Source organism: Phaethon aethereus (assembly GCF_964289735.1).
Source record: "Phaethon aethereus genome assembly, chromosome: 2".
Taxonomy (NCBI): domain Eukaryota; kingdom Metazoa; phylum Chordata; class Aves; order Phaethontiformes; family Phaethontidae; genus Phaethon; species Phaethon aethereus.
Genome location: NC_138582.1, coordinates 172037169 through 172056592, shown reverse-complemented (window position 1 = coordinate 172056592; position 19424 = coordinate 172037169). Strand labels below are relative to the sequence as shown.

At 41.7% G+C, this 19424-nt stretch overlaps 1 protein-coding gene across 1 annotated transcript in view; it reads right to left on the bottom strand.

Annotated features, from left to right (window-relative positions):
* Window positions 1-19424, bottom strand: part of SMARCD3 (SWI/SNF related BAF chromatin remodeling complex subunit D3) — a gene marked incomplete at both ends in the record, with an annotated part of 72738 nt that overhangs the window by 15423 nt on the left and 37891 nt on the right. The window contains 4 exons of the mRNA XM_082015398.1: window positions 636-797; window positions 4429-4530; window positions 5035-5130; window positions 6940-7062. Of these exons, the coding sequence (XP_081871524.1) occupies window positions 636-797; window positions 4429-4530; window positions 5035-5130; window positions 6940-7062 (483 nt within the window). The remainder of the gene's footprint in view (window positions 1-635; window positions 798-4428; window positions 4531-5034; window positions 5131-6939; window positions 7063-19424) is intronic.

The following is a 19424-nucleotide window of genomic DNA, read 5'->3' as shown; positions in this document are numbered from 1 at the left end:
AAATAAATAGAATCATATTTACAGAAAAGGTGGAGATGCTTTTAAGTGTCCTTCTTAGTTCATTCCAGAGGTCATTGTGAAAGACAAAAAGCCTTTACATGCTACTTTCGAAACAACATGCAGATCATTGAGGGTATTTTATAATCTGAAGCAGACTTAGGAAAAAATAGTTTTTCTAATTATATCTTCCATGTCTTCTGCCCTTCATAAACAGGGAAAGAGAAGGGAAGAAAACAGGTCTACATATGACTTGGTAATCAGAATCAGCAGATTATTTCATGTTTCTTAGTACGAAATGATACATCAGGAGGAAAAAAAACCAAAACAAACAGTAAATCAATACAGTGAAACAACTAGAGAAAGGTCTCGTTCCAGTAAATGCCACAACTTATGTGGGAGCGCTGAACCACCAGATGTGTTTTTTTGACAACATTGGCACATCAGGAGGGCGCTTTTTATATTAGTTGTAGTGACTGTTGAAAGCCATTCAGTACTGAAGATACTGCAAATCTTTAAGGGAAGACAAAAATCAGTAACTTCCATCCATCCAGAATTTGCAGATTGTTTGCATAGTTTATTTTGTATAGTTTGTATAGTTTGCCTCTAAAGAGCTACTGTGTCCAAAAAGGAGTTACCTGCTGGAAGTACTTGTCACAGTTAATGTATTCCTTATCATGGGAGTCTTGCAGCTTATTTGTTTTGATGTACTGCCAAAGAGCCTGGATGATGGCTGATCGGGTCTGGGTGTGTATCCCCAGCAAACGGGCTAATCGTGGGTCCAGTTTAAACTGTGGAGGCTGTAACAGAAAGAGAAGCAGATGGAGATTACACCAGTCACAAGCGGTGTTTCCCCAGGGCTCAGTTTTGGGGCTGGTGTTGTACAATATCTTCATCGATGACCAAGTGCTCCCTCAGTAAGTTTGCAGATGACACCAAGTTGGGTGGGAGTGTTGATCTGCTGGAGGGTAGGAGGGCTCTGCAGAGGGATCTGGACAGGCTGGATTGATGGGCAGAGGTCAACTGTATGAGGTTTAATAAGGCCAAGTGCTGGGTCCTGCACTCAGTCACAACAACCCCATGCAATGCTACAGGCTTGGGGAGGGGTGGCTGGAGAGCTGCCTAGTGGAAAGGGACCTGGGGGTGCTGGTCGACAGCCAGGTGAACATGTGCCCAGGTGTCCAAGAAGGCCAACAACGTCCTGGCCTGTATCAGCAATAGTGTGGCCAGCAGGAGTAGGGCAGTGATCGTGCCCCTGTACTCGGCCCTGGTGAGGCTGCACCTCGACTATTGTGTTCAGTGTCGGGCCCCTCACTTACAAGAAGGACATTGAGGTGCTGGAGCGTGTCCAGAGAAGGGCAACGAAGCTGGTGAGGGGTCTGGAGAACAAGTATGATGAGGAGTGGCTGAGGGTGCTGGGGTTGTTTACTCTGGAGAAGAGGAGGCTGAAGGGAGTCCTTATTGCTCTCTACAACTGCCTGAAAGGGGGTTGTGGTAAGGTGGATGTTGGTCTCTTCTCCCGAGTGACTAGTGATAGGATGAGAAGAAATGGCCTCAAGTTGTGCCAGGGGAGGTTTAGACTAGGTATTAGGAAAAATTTCTTTATGGAGAGAGCGATCAAATATTGGAATAGGCAGCCCAGGGTGGTGGTGGAGTCACCATCACTGGAAGTGTTCGAAAAATGTGTGGACGTGGCACTTCAGGACATGGTTTAGTGGGCATGGTGGTGTTAGGCTGATGGTTGGAGTTGATGATCTTAAAGGTCTTTTCCAACCTCAATGATTCTATGATTCTGTGAGATGGCAATAGAGGGAAAAGCAGACAGATATACAGGTATGAAGTTTCAGCTTTAATTCTCAGGGGACTCTCTTCTTCAGAAGCACCCCATTCAATGGCAGAGATTGCAAAAATACAAGTTGCTCAGATGTGTGCCACTGTCAGTGCTCTGGAAGAACTATGTCTAGTGTTTGAAAAGAGAGACACTCTACATGTGCTATGCACACAGTCTATCTGTATCACATGCTTTAAGATAATAACTTGCATGCAGACTCAGGAAAGAATCTTGCTTTTCAACACTGATGCATAATTTGACTTTAGGAAGTGGGAGAAGAAAAAGAATGGTCCTTCGTCTGAACTACTGGAGGTTAACCACAGACAGAGAGAATGAGGTCAGGATGATGCTTCTATTGTTGCTAATAACTGCTCAGCTGCCTCACATCAACAAAGTACCTTGGAACTCTCTTTTTCAGGCATGTTCCCACCATTCTGCTGCATACCAGAAAATCTACCCAACCACAACCAGCCAGTGGAATATTTATTCTCCTGACCTCTGTTATACAACTCTTCAACTATCCTGTTCTGCATCTCTAGTAATATACATTCCTTGGATACTTTGGAATTTGGTCCCTCTTCAAGTGTGTACCCACACTCAAGTTTACTATTTGCCACATTATTAGGCAAGGATTACTCTGAGTGCCAGGGCACCCAAAGCTAGCTTTATAACAAATCAAGACATAAGGATAAGAGAACATCTATTTTAAAGCATAAAATTATAATTACGGTGAGCATAACAAACATCATTATATTGTCTTAACAATAAAGATTCTCACTCACTATATCAGCATTTCAGTTAGCTCATACGCTCCCTAAAGTTAATAAAATTCTCTCTCTGTTAACATAAAATGGAGTGTCTTTATCCTGGATAGATGCTATCTTCATGGATGGGAAAGAGAATGGCACAGAATGAGTTCTTAAAGTTATACAATCAAAACGTATCTGAGACTGAACTGCCATTGAAAAGGAAGATCCTATCTCCTTTCAGCAGTGCATTTCTATAAACTGCCTTAAGACAGCAACATTTCTTTCAGGGATGACTTCATTCAGATTAGTGAGCTCCACAACTGCAAATCCCCATCATTTGTGTCAAGAGAATGGAGACTGTGGCAGTGCACACCCACAACTGAAATGAAAGTTTTTTTTTTGGAGCAGCTTAGCCTTACAAAGCTTAAACCAGCTTGAAACTATGCCCACAAACCTCTTTTGTATTCTATCCTAAGGCAGAATAACCTAATTTTGCCTTTTTTTTTCCTGTTTCCTGTGTCTTATAGGAGTCACTTCCTAGTTCAAATGGAATCCATTGTACAGCATTAGTAAAAAGCCTTAGGCTGCAAGCTGTGATCTTTCACCTACATACTGATGAACTTATACTGCACTCTTACTTAGTTACATGAGGGGAGGCCCCAAAACCGATGTAAATTAGAAAGAGAAGAGAGTCACATCCATCAGTTGCCTCCTTGAGAAAAGAAAACGAATGGTCCACCTGGAGACAGTGAAAGGATCCAGTGAGGAACAAGTAGACCCCAGGCCCAAATACTACTAGTGGACCTAACTGTCTCGTGAGGGGAGGGGAACTTAGATTGTACGGGTATAATTGCCCAGAGATTCTTTTGTTCGAGGTCCCTCTCCAGAGGCACCCAGCTCGAGCTGTTCTACGCCACTGCACCACCTAATAAATTTGTCTGGCGTATGTCATGTCGGAGATTCTGCTTGGGGAAACCTCAGGCCAAGCCTGAGGCAAGGGGGCAGGGGTGGAGGAGGGGGAGATCTGTCTGTCTCTGTGTCTGTCTGTCTCTGTGTCTTTCTGTGTGTCTGTGTGAAGAGTTGACAGGGGCACTGGTGTCACCCGGTGTGAAGGGACTCCGGTCCCAGCAGTGAAAGTCTCGTGTGGCGTGTGTGGAACTCCTGGATCGGTGTGTGAATGCTCGGGCAGTAGCTTCTCCCTTAACACTGTGACTGGGATCAGGGAACTGATTCAGAAGTAAGTTTTGTTAGTTTTCAAATGGATCAGTTCCCCGACTTGTTTGTGTTTCAGCCCACAAATACTACTAGTACAACAGAGTGAAAGCTCGAAAGGCCTAAGAGTAATGGCAAGTCTAATGCTTGCAGGGGTGTTGTGTTATGCCAGATTAGGGTGGCAATGTAACCAAAACTTAACAAACCAGGAAAGCTGTGCAGTCTGTTCTGAAAAAAAAAAAGCTGCCACAGCTACACAGCTAGTTCAGGTACCACTAGCAAAAGCCACTCCTTTGAATTTCTGTACAGGACCACACACATAACTCATGTGCAACTTATCTGAATATTCTCTAAGAAGCCTGCGGTGGAAACGCGTATTCTTTCTACAGGTGGGCAATAAAAATACTAATTACCATAGTGCCAAGAATAATATTTTGATAGACTATAATAGAAACTTACTTGATGTGTCCCCATTAAATTTTAAATAATCTGTCAGTTTGGTATCATTCTAACCTCAATGGACTATGTGACATTCTCAGTCCAAGTATATTGTTTTTTGATGTACGTGACAGGATGAATTTGCTCTGTTGCACTATGTCCCAATGGCTGTATTTTCCATGCCAAAAGCAGTGCACTGACCTGGTAGTCCAACATGAGGAGTAACGTGCACCGCACGCTGACATCACCGGGTCTTTTCACCTGGAAACCATCCGTTTCCTGGGTTGTGGGAGTTCTGTGCCACTGCCAAAGGAGAAAACAAGTAAAATGGTCAGTCTTTTTTGCACTGATGTCCATGAAGTGCACCTTGCACAGTATGTCATGCAAGACCAAAATAAGTAAAAGCCTTCTGAAGATCTTGCAATTAAAAAAAAAAAACCCACACAAAAACCCCACACAACAAAGCCCCCCCTCAATCATTTCTTGCTCTGGCCTTACAATTCAGCTTTAGTGCACAATCTGTTCTGCTGTTAGCATGCTTTACTTGTTAGGAAAAACATGCACAATTTTTTCATCATTTCATACATTCTCTAAGATGTGCACTACATCACTACCACATCTATGGGTTTAGACTATACAGATTCTGTTAGTAAACGTTCTTAAAAAGAATGGAATTTTGAAAACTTTGAAAATACTTTAAATGAGAGAATGAATACAAGGTAACTTAACCAAGGTAGACAATGGGCACGTAGCTGTTTTTCTGTGCTAGTATCAGGTTTGTATGCAAAGGGTGCGCGACCTTCTTACCTCCACAAGATGGTTGTCAGGACCATAAAGATCTTTGTCCAGTTCAATAACCAAACTCTTAAAAAAAGATGAAAACTTCCGTTTCTGTTTGCTGAGCTGTACAATCAGAAGAAACAGAAATGTTTAAGGCTGTGTATATTAGCTTGTGTCCTATCCTTCCTTCTCAGGCTTTCTCCTTCTCTTGAACATTAATTCCCATATAGACCACAAATGTGATCAATCTAATCTAAGTTTTCCCTTTGACTAATACAGGTCAAGATGCAAAAATCTAACAGTGGTGGAACAGTGCACACTTAAGGGAAGATTTCTCTGACTCTCTTAATGCTATGGGAACAGACTGGCTTGCAATGCGAACATGGTACCTGCTGGCGCGGGGCCAGAGGTGGTCACGAAATTGATCCAAGGGTTGGAACAGCTCTCCTGGAAGGACAGGCTGAGAGAGTTGGGGTTGTTCAGCCTGGAGAAGAGAAGGCTTCGGGGAGACCTTACTGCAGCCTGCCAGTGCTTAAAGGGACTGGTAAGAAAGATAGGGACAGATATTTTAGCAGGGCTTGTAGCGATAGGACAAGGGGCAATGGTTTTAAACTGAAAGAGGGGAGGTTTAGATTGGACATAAAGAAGACATTTTTTACGATGAGGGTGGTCAGACACTGGAACAGGTTGTCCAGAGAAGTTGTGGATGCCCCATCTCTGGAAGTGTTCAAGGTCAGGCTGGAAGAGGCTTTGAGTGACCTGATATAGGTAAAGATGTCCTTGCCCATGGCAGGCGGGGGTTGACTAGCTCATCTTTGAAGGTCCCTTCCAACCCAATACATTCTATGAATCTAAGGCCACTGCATACCTTCTCTTTTAACAGCTTGCGTTTTTTGATGAATGCTAATTTCTCGGTCTGATTTATCAAATGACAGTACATTTTACAGATTAATCATACACTGAGTAAAAGTATTTCCTTTTACCTTTTGCCTTTCCACTTTATCAGTGTTCGCTGTTTACCACACAGCTCATACTGTCTAAATTAAAAACCGGGAGGTCTATAATCACATAATCTGACTTTCCATAGAATACAGTCCACAGGATTTCAATTAATTTCTTCTTATTTAATGCAGATAATCTTTTAGACATACATCCTCCTTCAATTTAAAATTTGCCAGTGACTGAGAAGCTATTTTGAATGTCTTTCCTTGTTAATACATATGCTTTAATTTCTAAACTGGATTTGTCTAACTGCAATTTCCAGACGTTGCACGTTGTCACCCCGTCATCCTCCAGCAAGATTATGGTTCTGATTCATGTACAGTTATCTACAGACAGACAGACATGCCTCAAAAGCCTTGCCCTCTCCATACATGGATGTTCTCCATTTGTTCATCCTATCAAATACTTAGCTTGCGAAGTCTATTCAAAAAGGTGACACCTTTATTAGGAAAGTCCAGCCTTCCCTGAGGAAAGCTAAATCCATCACTGAGGTTTCTGAGGACTCCAGAATGGTAAAAGTTTTCTTCCATCCTTGCTCTGACCTCTCTTGTCTTCCCTAGGAACTACTTGATTCTCCTGGCTATCCTACTCTTCACAAGATGAAATGCCTGCTGTAGGCCTGACTTACCACACCTCTCATGACCTGAACCCTGCCAAATCTTTTAAGGGAATTGTCTCAGCCCTGTTCCCTCCACCTCCTCCTACCTCTCCTGTCCTTAAGTATGCTCAATTTCCTGCTGCCCTCCCCAACATTCCCAGTTATGGCCTTATCCCTCACTCCGGCTGGACCTGGCGCCTTCCCAGCAGCAGCAAGCCAACGCTGCCATTCAGAGATGTCTTGTCTGAGTTGATGTCCCCAGTGAAGTCTACCACCCCACAGGACAATCTCTAGATTCTTGCCAGCCCCAGTGAAGCATAGGTAAGTCATACGTCATCCAGGAGCTTCCCCTCCACTCGCAGCTCCCATGAAGCAATGCTGCCATCAGAGTCGTCAGCATCAGATTTTGCAGGATTAAATGTGTTGGAGATGTAAAGTCTCAGTTTCCGCTTTTGCTGTTACACAAATAGAGAAAAGAAAAGTGCACACCCAGTTTAAGTCCAAGACCTGAGGAAGCCACAGGAAAGGTGATAGTTACACATTTAGTAGAGAATCTGCATGTTTAGTACAGTTGCACCAGGTTATACTAGAATTTAAAATTTTGTTACATATAAGAAAATACACTAAAGAGCTGAATCTGAAACTATTGGCTATACAAACATGTAAGTGGAGAAAGACGGGAGGTTGCAGGGGCGAGTCCATGAGGCTATAAATCCTGTACTTCTGGATCAGATATCTGAGAAATCATTGTAAGAAAAGCCTGGTACAAAGCCCTTCCCGCCTAGATCCTAGCTAGATTGCCAAGACTCAGCTGCAAACCTCTTGCTACATGAACATCTTTCATAGCTGCATCAGTTCAGATCTGTAAACGGCAGTCACAAATACAGCTAATGCTGCAGATTACATGCCAGGCACATCTCTGCCCATCTTCATTCTACCATCATGCAGAGCCTGGTAATAGTCTTCCTACAGACACACCCCCAAACACACACCCCCACTGCCTAACCCTCCTCTTTAACTGCCTTTCACCCTCATCAAACATGTTGCAGCTCCAATTTGCTGTGAGACCTGAGTGGAGGAAGGCACTGTGCTTCATCCCAAATCCCTATGCTCAAGTCGGAGAGAGATACAATCATGCCTACCTGTTGTCATTTTTACAGGCTATTTAAGGCTTCCCAATCACTGGGAAGCCTTATGGCTATGTTATTTCTCAGTGCCCTTCTCTCCCTTGCACCATGAGGAAAACCTGGCCATGAACTCTGATGCATGGATTCCAGAAAAGATATTGCCAGAAATTTCTTTGGGACTCTTAATTCCAAATATGTGTTTATAACATAGTAACAAAAAGGCTACAGTTGTCGAGTTAATGCAGTCAAAACAACCTTCATACAACATAAGAAAGGAATAGTCTTGTAAAGCTTTCACACTCACACACACACATATATATAGGAGAGAAGGAAGCTACATATAACAGCTCAGGAAGCTAAAAATCTAATATGGCCTAGAGGAATGTGGGAGGCAGAGATGTATGGCTGAAGAGGAACAAGAAGATGACTACATTTTGCCAAATCTAGAGAAGACAGTGACAGAAAGTTTTGATGGAAATGGAGTGTCAATAGTAGGCACTGACAGGGTGTCATAGTCTCACATTAGCTTCTGCGAAGAAAACCAGCTCTATCCTGGCTGAAACCAGGACACAGGGAACGGGATTTTCAAAAGTGCCAAGAGCCCAGAAAATGACAGACTGACACAGATAAGAACAGGCAGATAGGCAGAAAAATATTCCTGGAAATCCATATTCTTTCTCCATCCTTTTCTACAGGATTTCTGTTGCTAAAGTGCTCTTTCATTATGTAACTTTTTTTTAATGTCCTAGAATCTTTATTTGGTGTGGAGGACTTGTAAAGGACTTCACATTTCTAAATTCACAACCCTTCAAATTAAGTTGCACATTTTATGCACTGTTCCTAAATTTTATCCCCACCTGGATTATTTGCAAAACTGTATCTATATACATAAGCAGCTTTTTTTCTTAATAGTTCCTCCCTCTACTGATATTTCAGGTTTGTATCACTGATTCCATTTCCTCTTCTTTTTATTTCCAAAGATATTATTCCCTTTTACCCTGCAAACTCCTTCTCCTCATATCTCCCCATATCCAGATGGGAACTGTGTCCGTTTCCTCCAAAGTCTGACATGTCATCACTAAGATCATCCTCTGCAATAACATCCTTATTCAAATCTGAATATTTTAGATGTCTTCTTTTTTCCTAGCTTTCAGGCTCTAGCTGCCTCGTACAGTCCACCTAAAACCAAGTTAGTAACAACACCTAACTCTGCTGTGAGTGGGAATGGAATACAAAAGTACCTCTCCTTTACACTTTCCACCTTTCCCTTTGCTATCATTTTTCTTTCAAGTCTTAGACAAGCCAGATGCAGCTTACATTTCAGAACTGGTCTCCTGCTAGGTTCCCTATACTTTCCCTGCTCTGCCAAAGTCAAGGTCTGCATATCATTTGTTTGTTTCTCCCATACCACTCTCTTCAATTTACAGTGTTTTCTTCTACACAATGAATTCTCATTCTCAAATTTAATCCTTCCCTCACTGTAGCCCCTATCAGCCCACTTCTTCCACCTTGTCATCAGAAAGGAACTTAGAATAATTACGAATAAAAATTGTAAGTAATGGCTATCTCTAAAGTTATCTTTTGCCCTACTTTCTATGTATTTTGATTTAAGGTCGAAAACCATTTAGCCTTTGACTCTAACATGTTACAGACACTACTGACAACCTGTAAGTACTGTTGAATGCTCAGCCTTTAGTGTCAGCTAAGCAAAGACATTCTATCCAACAAGCAAAATGTGTAACCTGCACCCTGGGGGTTGTCTTCAGATCTTTGCCCGAAAGGTACTGCAAATTTACAATACTATTAAGGCAGTGATTATGTCCCAAATGCAACCACAGGAAGATCCTTGCTTCTGACTCCCCAGGAAATCAGTCAAATAGGGAAACTGCACAGCTGCAGGAGGACCCCAACATCAAATGGGCTTGAAATCTAATAAAAATCTTTATTAGAAAACAAAGCAGAATAAGGGAACATAAAGAAGGAAAACTCACATTTGCTGGGTAAAATGGAATTATAAAAAAAAAAAAAGGTTTTGAAACCCGAATTTTCTCTGCTCACATGTCTTTGAAAATGGTTCATTTCTTCAGGCTTGCTCTTATTCCAGCAACTCTGATTTCCGGGGTTGCAGAAAACTCTGCAAAACTCTGTAGAGTCATTTCTGGGGAGACACAGAGAATCTTCTCTTTTTATTCCTTAAGATCCAATTGTGTTTGTGCTATTGCCTTCTCTCAAGAGACTCCAAATTTCTGCTTTTTATGCCAGCTTCTTACTCAATGAGGCAGTCCCTCATCCTTTTTGTCTTGCTCACTACTCTACCCTGCACTCCAGCTGGCACAATCTCCCCTTCCCTCTGAGGGCTCTGCTTGGCTAAGTACACCTTAGGACAGGACAAACACTAGCCTTCCTTTCTACAGCTGAACCTCCACTCTTTAAAAGGAAGTTACATAGCCAACGGCTATGTAGGTGGCTATGATTAGCCACCTGATCAAACCTGATCAAACAGGTGTCAGCCATCTCAACTGTTGTAACCAGTAACTCTAGACCTGACCTGCAGTCAGGTCTGAGTGCAGCCAGATCTGCCAAAGACATTCTGGTAAGCAGTCTTTAAAAAATTGTGAAAAAGGCATTTGGCCATGAACACTGCTTGAGCGGCCCAACGTGTCCTCCTCTATACAGCATTGTATTGACACAGAAACATTCAAGCCTCCACAACTACCTTTCTGAAGCTGCTGCCAACATGTTCACCTCCTGTTTGTTCCCTTATGAGCTGCTGCTCCATTTTTTCCTTCTTTCTGCCCTTCCCAGAATTCCCACTACCAGATCTTCCTTACACATGTCCAGTGTTGCCAGCACCACTGGCTCCTCATAGATGTTCCTTCCTAGGAACAGCTCTGCTCAAGACATTCTGGGAGGCTGACTACCTTATCTTCCAGTTCTAGGAACTAGACAATGGCACCTGAACTTGCCCTACATACACTTATCACCAGCAGTGGTAATATATACTTTGAGCAGTGGCATTTAAAGAAAATACATTTAGAAATCTCTAGCAAAACATCAGAACCATAGCTGTACAAATTAACACTTTCTTTGGACCAGCAGGCTCCTCCTCTACCATGACTTTTCTCCCATCAGCTGTGAGACACTACCATCTCACCTGATGAAGCAAGATCCTGGCAGAGATCCACCCAGTGAGTAACAACTTCAGCACTCACAGCTATACTGCTATCATAAGGATGTCCAGTCTTGGAAGATGTCAGAGATAATACAGATAGATAGACTAAAATGAGCTCAAGGAAGAACAGCAAAATGGTGCTGGATGGGGTTTTATAGCCACTATACAGACCATAAAGTCACCTTGGCTGAAGACACACACCCAAAATCACTGCACTCAGTTCACTTATCAGTACCCCTGAGTTCCACAATAATGTCAAGTTCATATCCAGAAGGCTCTGAGAGTGAAGTATTCTTCCATCTCCAGTTGAGCAACTCCATCTCATCCAGGCAGGAAATGACACAACATCAGTGCAACCTGGTTACTTTGCAGCTTAAATACAGCAGTGCAATGTACGTGGGCAAGAAGCCACTGCCCTTCAACAAACTCTGCAAGTTTCTTAGCAATGCACATTATAGTGCAGATCTAAAATCTATTCTCCTGTCTGTATGGTGGCTTCTCAGAGAACAGAAAAGCAACCAGCCAAAACCTTGTTTTTACTGGTAGGATTCTCAGTAGCTTGGAGCAAAAACTAAAGAGAAAACTTAAAGCTCTAGGGCAAGAAGAACGCATCACATTTCATCTCCTCAGACACACGGAAACTTTACCACCCACAAAGACAAAGCTCAACAGGGGGGAACTTCACAAAGACTTGATCGACATTGTGGATCTAATAACCTCTTGTCCAAAAAATCAATAAATACTTAATCTGCTTATTCTTTAAGTGTAAGATACACATCTTTAACATGCATCTTTGACTTGTCTTCAGCAAAAGGAACTTGAAATAGCAGTCATATTAAAAAGAAAATCCTTCCCCAAAAAACACTGTATTTCACTGACAAGTCTTCTTTGAGAAAAAGAAAAGGAGAAAAGAAGCATACGTGAAAGAAGGTTAGTCATGTCAGCAATGAACTACTGCAAAGGTCTCAGCTACGATAGCACAAATGGCAGGAGAGCTCATGTGGAATGAAACAGATCTAAACAGGAGACTGACAGGAATGCTGGAGCAGCAGAACTACAGCTTCTTCTCTCTCTAAGTTCTTCAATGTCATCATCACATCAATACAACTTTAAGTTGAAGTAAATGGGTAAAATGCTGGAAATTTGTCAAATCCTTCAGAAAACTACCTCTGGTTTGTAGTGCCACATTTTTTTTTCAGTTTCCATTAGTATCAAATCCCTAAAAAAGTCGAATCAGAAACTACGCATCTAAAGATACCATGATCTGTGTGATACCCTCAAGACAAATCTCCATTGACTGCTGAAGTTAAAAGTTCCTTCAGTGAACTCTAAGGCAGGACACAATACCTCCAGGACACTTCCAGGGAAGTTGTGCTTGGGATTTCAAACAAATTAACTAAGTTATCAGCAGATAGTCTGTTGTTGACTGAATCAAGGAAATCTGGCTGCTGATCCTATGAATAGTATTGTGTTAAGAGCTCTCTACATACATCTTAAGGAGGGATTTCTATGTACCTTAACACAGGATAAAAACCTCACGCATAAAGCACAGGAAAGATAAAATCTCTGTTTCTCTCTTTGCATGTAGAGTAACTGTTTCATGGTCTCACAAAAACTTTTTAGGAAGCAAAAAGAACAGTGGAAGATAAAGTAGCATAGAGAGTAGAAATCAGGAGACAAAAAGAACAATGATCACTAATAACAAGTGTTTAAGTCTGACCATTATAAAAGAATCAAATGAAACAGAGAGTGTCCATATCAGAACTGGAATATAGGGGTATTGCTCACCTAGAGTAGCAGCAAACAGATACGTCAAAATTTGTAGAAGAAACAAAATTAGTTAGTTAACTCATGACAACAAAAGATGGACAAGAACTTAAACACGGCCAATTCAAATCAGGAAAATCGGTGACTTAGTAGAATATGCAAGTATTATGAATACTAAAAGAAACCACCCAATATTTGCTGAGTTCAAAATCGCACCAACACATGATAAACACCTGTACACAGTTCTATAAAAAGGTCAACAAAAAAAATCCTCCAGAAAGGTCAAACAAATATTATAGAGGAATGAAACAGACAATAGTATGCACAATAGTCTATAAAATCAGTTATAGCAGCTTACTCGGCAGTTGTATACTATAGTGTCTCAGCGAGAGAATCAGGAGGTGTATACTGATGGGTGGTAAGAATAGCTAGGTGCACTGAAAAATTATTTCTCTACAGTGATTGGGAGGACTGAATTTTTTACCTGAGAAAAGAGAACATTAAAGAACCTGAAAGACATATTTAAAATATGGGCTCATCTAAAGGAGTAGATTAGGTGTTTGCATTTTCCTTATCTCGCAACACAAAAAGCAGAACACATAAAATTGTGCCACAAGACCATAAATTCAAATGTGATCAATGAAAGTATGTATGTCATGTATGCTATACAAAGCATAATGAACCATAGTTAACACATAGAACTCATTGTCACAGAACATAAGTTTAGAACTTAAAGGCTTTTAAGCTAGAAGAGACTTTACTGTCCAGTTCAATTTCCTGTGCAACACAGGCTCTAACCATTCATCAAACAGGGCAGCTCTTTCTAAAGGGCATCCAGTGTTGACTTAAAGACTTGACATAATGAAAAATCTATTACAACTCTGATATCTTGCACCAGTGGTCATAAATATGCACATTAATCAGTCTCAGTTGGTCTGTTTTTGAACTACCAGCTGTTGGGACAAAGCCAAAAGTTCTTTAAAAAAAAAATAAATAAATCCAGGGAAGGGGCTGGAGTGGTTATATTATGTACAAAACCCGGGAATATCCAGTCATATCAATATATGAGCATTTTAAAAGATGTCAGACCTTTCCGTGTCTTAACAGAAACTGATCTCTCATTACTGGAATTTAGGTGGAACTGTTACCTACAGTTGGAAGGGTATCTGGCACCTTCCTATGAAGTATTTATTACCCAGAGAGGCTATAGAGTCTCCCACCTTGGAGATGTTCAAAAGCCATCTGGACATGGTGCTGGGCAACCAGCTCTAGGTGGCCATGCTTGAGTAGGGGGTTGGACAAGATGACCTCCAGAGGTCACTTCCAAGCTCAACCAATCTGTGATTACTGTTACTGGTCACTATTAGTAAGGACACCAGCCTCATAATTTCTGTTGCCACTGCATGTAGGAGAGGGAGAGTGATTACGCAAGATTTAACCATGTCCTCATCAAATACTTAAGCTAGTTTGTGATGGGTTAAAAATGCTCATGTACTTTGCCTGTTTGTGTCGAGGCTGAGGAACTTCTGCTCCAGTGGCTTGATTCAGTCCTAAGTACTTAAAAACAGTGTAGTACGGTAATGCTACGAGCACAGTGTCTGACAGTGAGTAACTATCCAGGCAACAAGCCAACCCATAATGTAGTAACACATGTTGGTGTGGTCCCACTGGCAACTCTGCCCTCTCATAATAACCTGTGTAGGAACGCCCAGATCAGTCTAGAGAAGACAACCTGGGAACTCTTAGGGCCAAGTTCAGGGGTGTCCAAAAGGAGATGGACTCACCTAAAGCCCACTGACTCTGAGGTGACCCTCAAATATTGGGTGACTGCAGATCAATATACATGTTAAGGCTAAGGACGATAAGCCATAATCCAGCTCTCCCATTGTATAGCTGCATACTGATCAGAGGATATATCTCTTGCCATACTGATCTCCTCACACTAGGGAAGCTGTAAGCTATTTGGCTTTTTTTTGTTTTGTAAATTTTATGGTTGATTATTAAAGATAAAGAAAATTCCTAATAAAATTCCCTCAATAAATTGTTTTGTTTAAATTGAAATTGCCATAAATTCTGGTTTGCCTTCAACATATTTCTACTTTAAATGGCTTGTGCAGACACTGTCCCTGAAGAGCTTTAAAATATCTTATCAAAACAGTGAGTTTGATGGAGTAGTGCTTGATGGAGTACACGAATGGGCCCTAGGGTCACTGAGCTGGCAGCAACAGTAAGTCCATGTCTCAGGTCCATATCACGTAATGCTCTTCAGAACCATGAAGACACAATTTCAAAAATGAAATCTTTGTTTCCCCTCCTTGATTTGGAGGAATTTTGCTTCGCTGACAATTGCAACCTCTTTCTAATTTCAAGCCTAATATTTATTCAGTCACCTTTTTCCCCATTTGTTCCTGTGCCAGCATTGTCCTTCATCCTAAATGTTAATATTTTTCTGACCCTCTGCCAAAAAGGCAGCAACTCCGAGTCCCTGCCAATTTTTTTTCTGGTCACATATAAAAGTTGAGTGACATTCACAAGGGAATCTTCCTTTCCCTAGGTCATTGTAGAAGCTCTTTTAAGTCACATGATCATTCTAGTTTGAACTGTTCATTTTGAGCATCAACGACACTGTATTCCAGCTTTAACAATCAATCAGATGAGATGTCACTAGCGTCTGCTGCAGCAGCACTAGAACTTTTCTCTTGCTACACAGAATTCTAGTTACTGACTAATCCTAAGATTTTTTCTCTCAGTCGTATCATATTAAGTATAAGATTGTTATTATCAAAATAATAAACCTCACCTTTAATGATGTTTCAAATGAATTGGCAACTGTTTTATAGCAGAAATTCCTCCAGTTAATCCCAGCCATCACCAAGACCAACATGACAATCACAGAAAAGGAAGTACATTGGCCATATGCCACAGACCTCCCAGTCCACAGGGGAATCTACAACAGCTAAAAAGTGATAGAGATGCCACTACTCTCAGTTACCTTAAATTTTGTTTAGTAATCCACAACTCTTAGAATCATAGAATTATAGAACCATTAAGGTTGGAAAGGACCTCTAAGATTGTCAAGTCCAACAATTAACCCAACACCACCATGCCCACTAAACCATGTCCTGAAGCGCCACGTCTACATGTTTTTTGAACATCTCCAGGCATGGTGACTCCATCACCTCGCTGGGCAACCTGTTCCAATGTTTGACCACTCTCTCAGTAAAGAAATTTTCCCTAATACCCAAACTAAACCTCCCCTGGCGCAACTTGAGGCCATTTCCTCTTGTCCTATTGCTGGTTACTTGGGAGAAGAGACCAACACTCACCTCACCACAAGCCTCTTTCAGGTAGTTGTAGGGAGCGATAAGGTCTCCCCTCGGCCTCCTCTTCTCCAGACTAAACAACAACAGCACCTCAGCCGTTCCTCATAAAACTTGTTCTCCAGGCCCCTCACCAGCTTCGCTGCCCTTCTTGGGACATGCTCCAGCAACAATTTCTCCATAATATCCCATGAAGAATGAATAAAATGCTTTGCTCAATTTGAGGTAAATGATACCTACTGCATTTTTTGATTGAAGTGAGTGCAGGTTTGATTCTAGGACCTCAATGACAGTAGGGTTCAGAGTATGACAAAAAAATCTCTGTGAATTATTTGTTCTTCTGCCCCTAAGAATATCCCTTTGATACTCAAGGTTTAGAACTCAGTACACGGAAAAGATGAGAGTCTCTTAGAACAACAGAACTGCAGAGCTCAGGTATGAGGTGCTGCAGACACAAGACATAGCAAAAAAAACCAGTCTTGCCTGAGAGGGAGCAGGAGCAGGCAGAAACCTTAGTGTTTCAGAAAAAATGCAAATTCCCTTCTGATAACAACTGAAAAGCAATTCCTCAGTATGCTGGTTTTGGCTGGGACAGAGTAAATTTTCTTCATAGTAGCTATGAAGCTACTACATATGGAGCTATGTTTTGGATTTGTGCTGAAAACAGTGTTGATTGATAACACAGGAACGTTTTAGTTATTGCTGAGCAGTGCTTCAAAGAGTCAAAGCCTTTTCTGCCTCTCGCACCACCCCACCAATGAGAAGACTGGGGGTGCACAAGGAGGTGGGAGAGAACGCAGCTGGGACAGCTGTCCCCAATTGACCAAAGGGATATTCCATACCATATGTCATCATGCTCAGCACATAAAGCCAGGGGAAGAAGAAAGAAGGGGGGGGATGTTTGGAGTTATGGCTTTGTCTTCCCAAGTCACTGTTAGATGTAGGAGCCCTGCTTTCCTGGAGATGGCTGAACACCTGCCTGACAATGGGAAGTGGTGAATTAATTCCTTGTTTTGCTTTTCTTGCATGCATGACTTTTGCTTTCCCTATTAAACTGTCTTTATCTCAAGCTACAAGTTTTCTTTACTTTTACTCTTCCAGTTGTCTCCCCCATCCCACCGGGGCAGAGTGAGCAAGTGGCCGTGTGGTCCTTAGTTGCCAACTGGGGTTAAACTACGACACTCAGTCATCTTAATACCTAAAAGCAGAGAAAGAATCTCAATTTACAAAACCAGGGATAGAGACATTGTGACTGTATTCAGACGCTACTACTCTTTTTTAACTTAAAAGTGGAGAACCTGGGAGTAGATCGTTTCATTTGAGGAACTGCAACTACAGACAGATGTGGTAAACTCAATGTCCCCTACCAGCTCACTGTGAAAGAGTGACTGTCCCTGGATAACAGTCTCTGGTTTAGATGAGACCAAACTATTGTCTGTGGTGCCAGGGCTTGGAATAGGAGCCTTGCTTGTGGGATGGGTCACTAGATGCCCTTCTTTCAGCCAGGTGACCCCTGATTCAAGACTTGGGATGAAAATCATCTCAGTCTTAAAATTACATTTACATCCACAATTGACTATTTATCTCAGGCTTAGACAGGGGAGAGAAATCGGCACTTTTTACAGCATGATTTATCTATATTCTTTTAAATACCTAGCTCTGTATGAGAATTGTGCCGTGAACTCCATTGCCTATACTGACTAAATCTCTCAACTACAAAGGGAGCCTAGTGACTAGCTTACATATAAATAAATACAACATAGATGTCTATACTTAGCCAGATAAATCCCACTCCCAAAGTCCACCATGGCACCAGCTGTCCAGATTTTCAGTAACGCATTCTTCTTTAATGACATCTACTTGTCTGGAGTTCAGCCATACGGTTTCTGTTTCCTTCAGGCCATGGACCTTGCTGTATCCGTACCTCTAGCCATGCTGCAGTCAAACAGCCCTGTCTGCCTGACTCCCTCCTAAAAAGTCCCTTCTGGAATTCTGAGCACATGAGCAGGTGGGTCTTCCATAAAGCAGTGCAAGGACTCTTGCGACTAGTGGCATGCAGCAAATGCTGCTCTGCGGATGAGGAATTCTGAGCCTCTCATGATGCAGTCCAAGAACGCAGGACTGACAGAAGAGGAGAGAACACACTAGTACCCAATAGGCAGAAAAAAGACAAGGCAGGATCTAGACTGGAAAAGCTGGCACCTGAGAGGGGTTGCTGACAGTGGTAAAGTGATCTGTCAAGTGGTGAAGGTGGTTTCCCCTGCTTCAACCAACCTCACAACCCCAAGGTCTCCTTGCTCTCTGAGCAATCCCACAGCTCTCTTCTGTTTCAACAGTGCAGCTGTTCACAGAAGATCCAGGTAGGATCAATAGGCCCGGCATATTTTGTGCACTGTCCTCAATCAAAAGTGTTTGAAACATTTCCCCCTAAAATTTCTCCAGAATAATTAGTCTTCAGATAGAAAATAACCAGCCTGAGAAACACTAAACCATATACCCATGGTTCCCAAAGACTGTTTCTAGCTACCACTCAATCACTGTGACCAATATGATAACTGCAATTACAACTGATAATTCTGAGAAGTCCTGCATATTCCCTACATATCATCACATACCTCAGACAAATCTAAATTTTTCCCAGGATTACAATCCCAGTTTGGGAATCACTGTTTTAATGGAAATATTTCAAATTACAAGAGCTTTGATAAGAGATGGAAATGCAGCGGTCACTTTTATTGCTGTTACCAATACTCCAACTGTAATAAAATGAAAACATCAGAACAACACAAATTTAACTAGGTTCAACTCTATTTTGACAGGTCTTCAATTTCACAGCTGCTACATGCTAAGTCTAGACATTAATTTGAAAAACATCTATTTGATCATTCTTTAGATGTTAACTAGCTGAGTAACTGATATTTAAAATGTGTTTGCTGAGCCCTAGATGGAAACAGAATTGTCTACAGTTTCTGTAGAATGTTGTGTGTCCTACACTCTCCATTACAGGCCCTGAATCTCTCCATTGTACACCTTAGAGCTGGAACCAGGCACTGGTCAATTCCCTAGTTAAAGAGTTTGTCACAGAATAAGCATCTTCCTGCAGACTTAAGAATGCAAGTCTAAGTCAATGGTGTTCTACCCACATTAAGAAGCTAAGACAAATCATTCCTTCTGAGAGTCCAATCTAGTATATAAAACACTTTTTGACTACAAACCTGTGATCTAAAAACCATCCACGCTTCAGTTTCCTATCTATAAAATAGGTATGTTAAGGGAACTTAATTTTTCCTTTTCTTTTTCTGTTTCATATATACCATCCGGAAAAAAATCAGAGGTAAAAGCCTTCCCCATCTTATCAGATACCTCTACAGTGACAAACAGAATGGAATCTTGTTCTTAGTTCGGTTGATACCCATTACTGTGGTACAGAC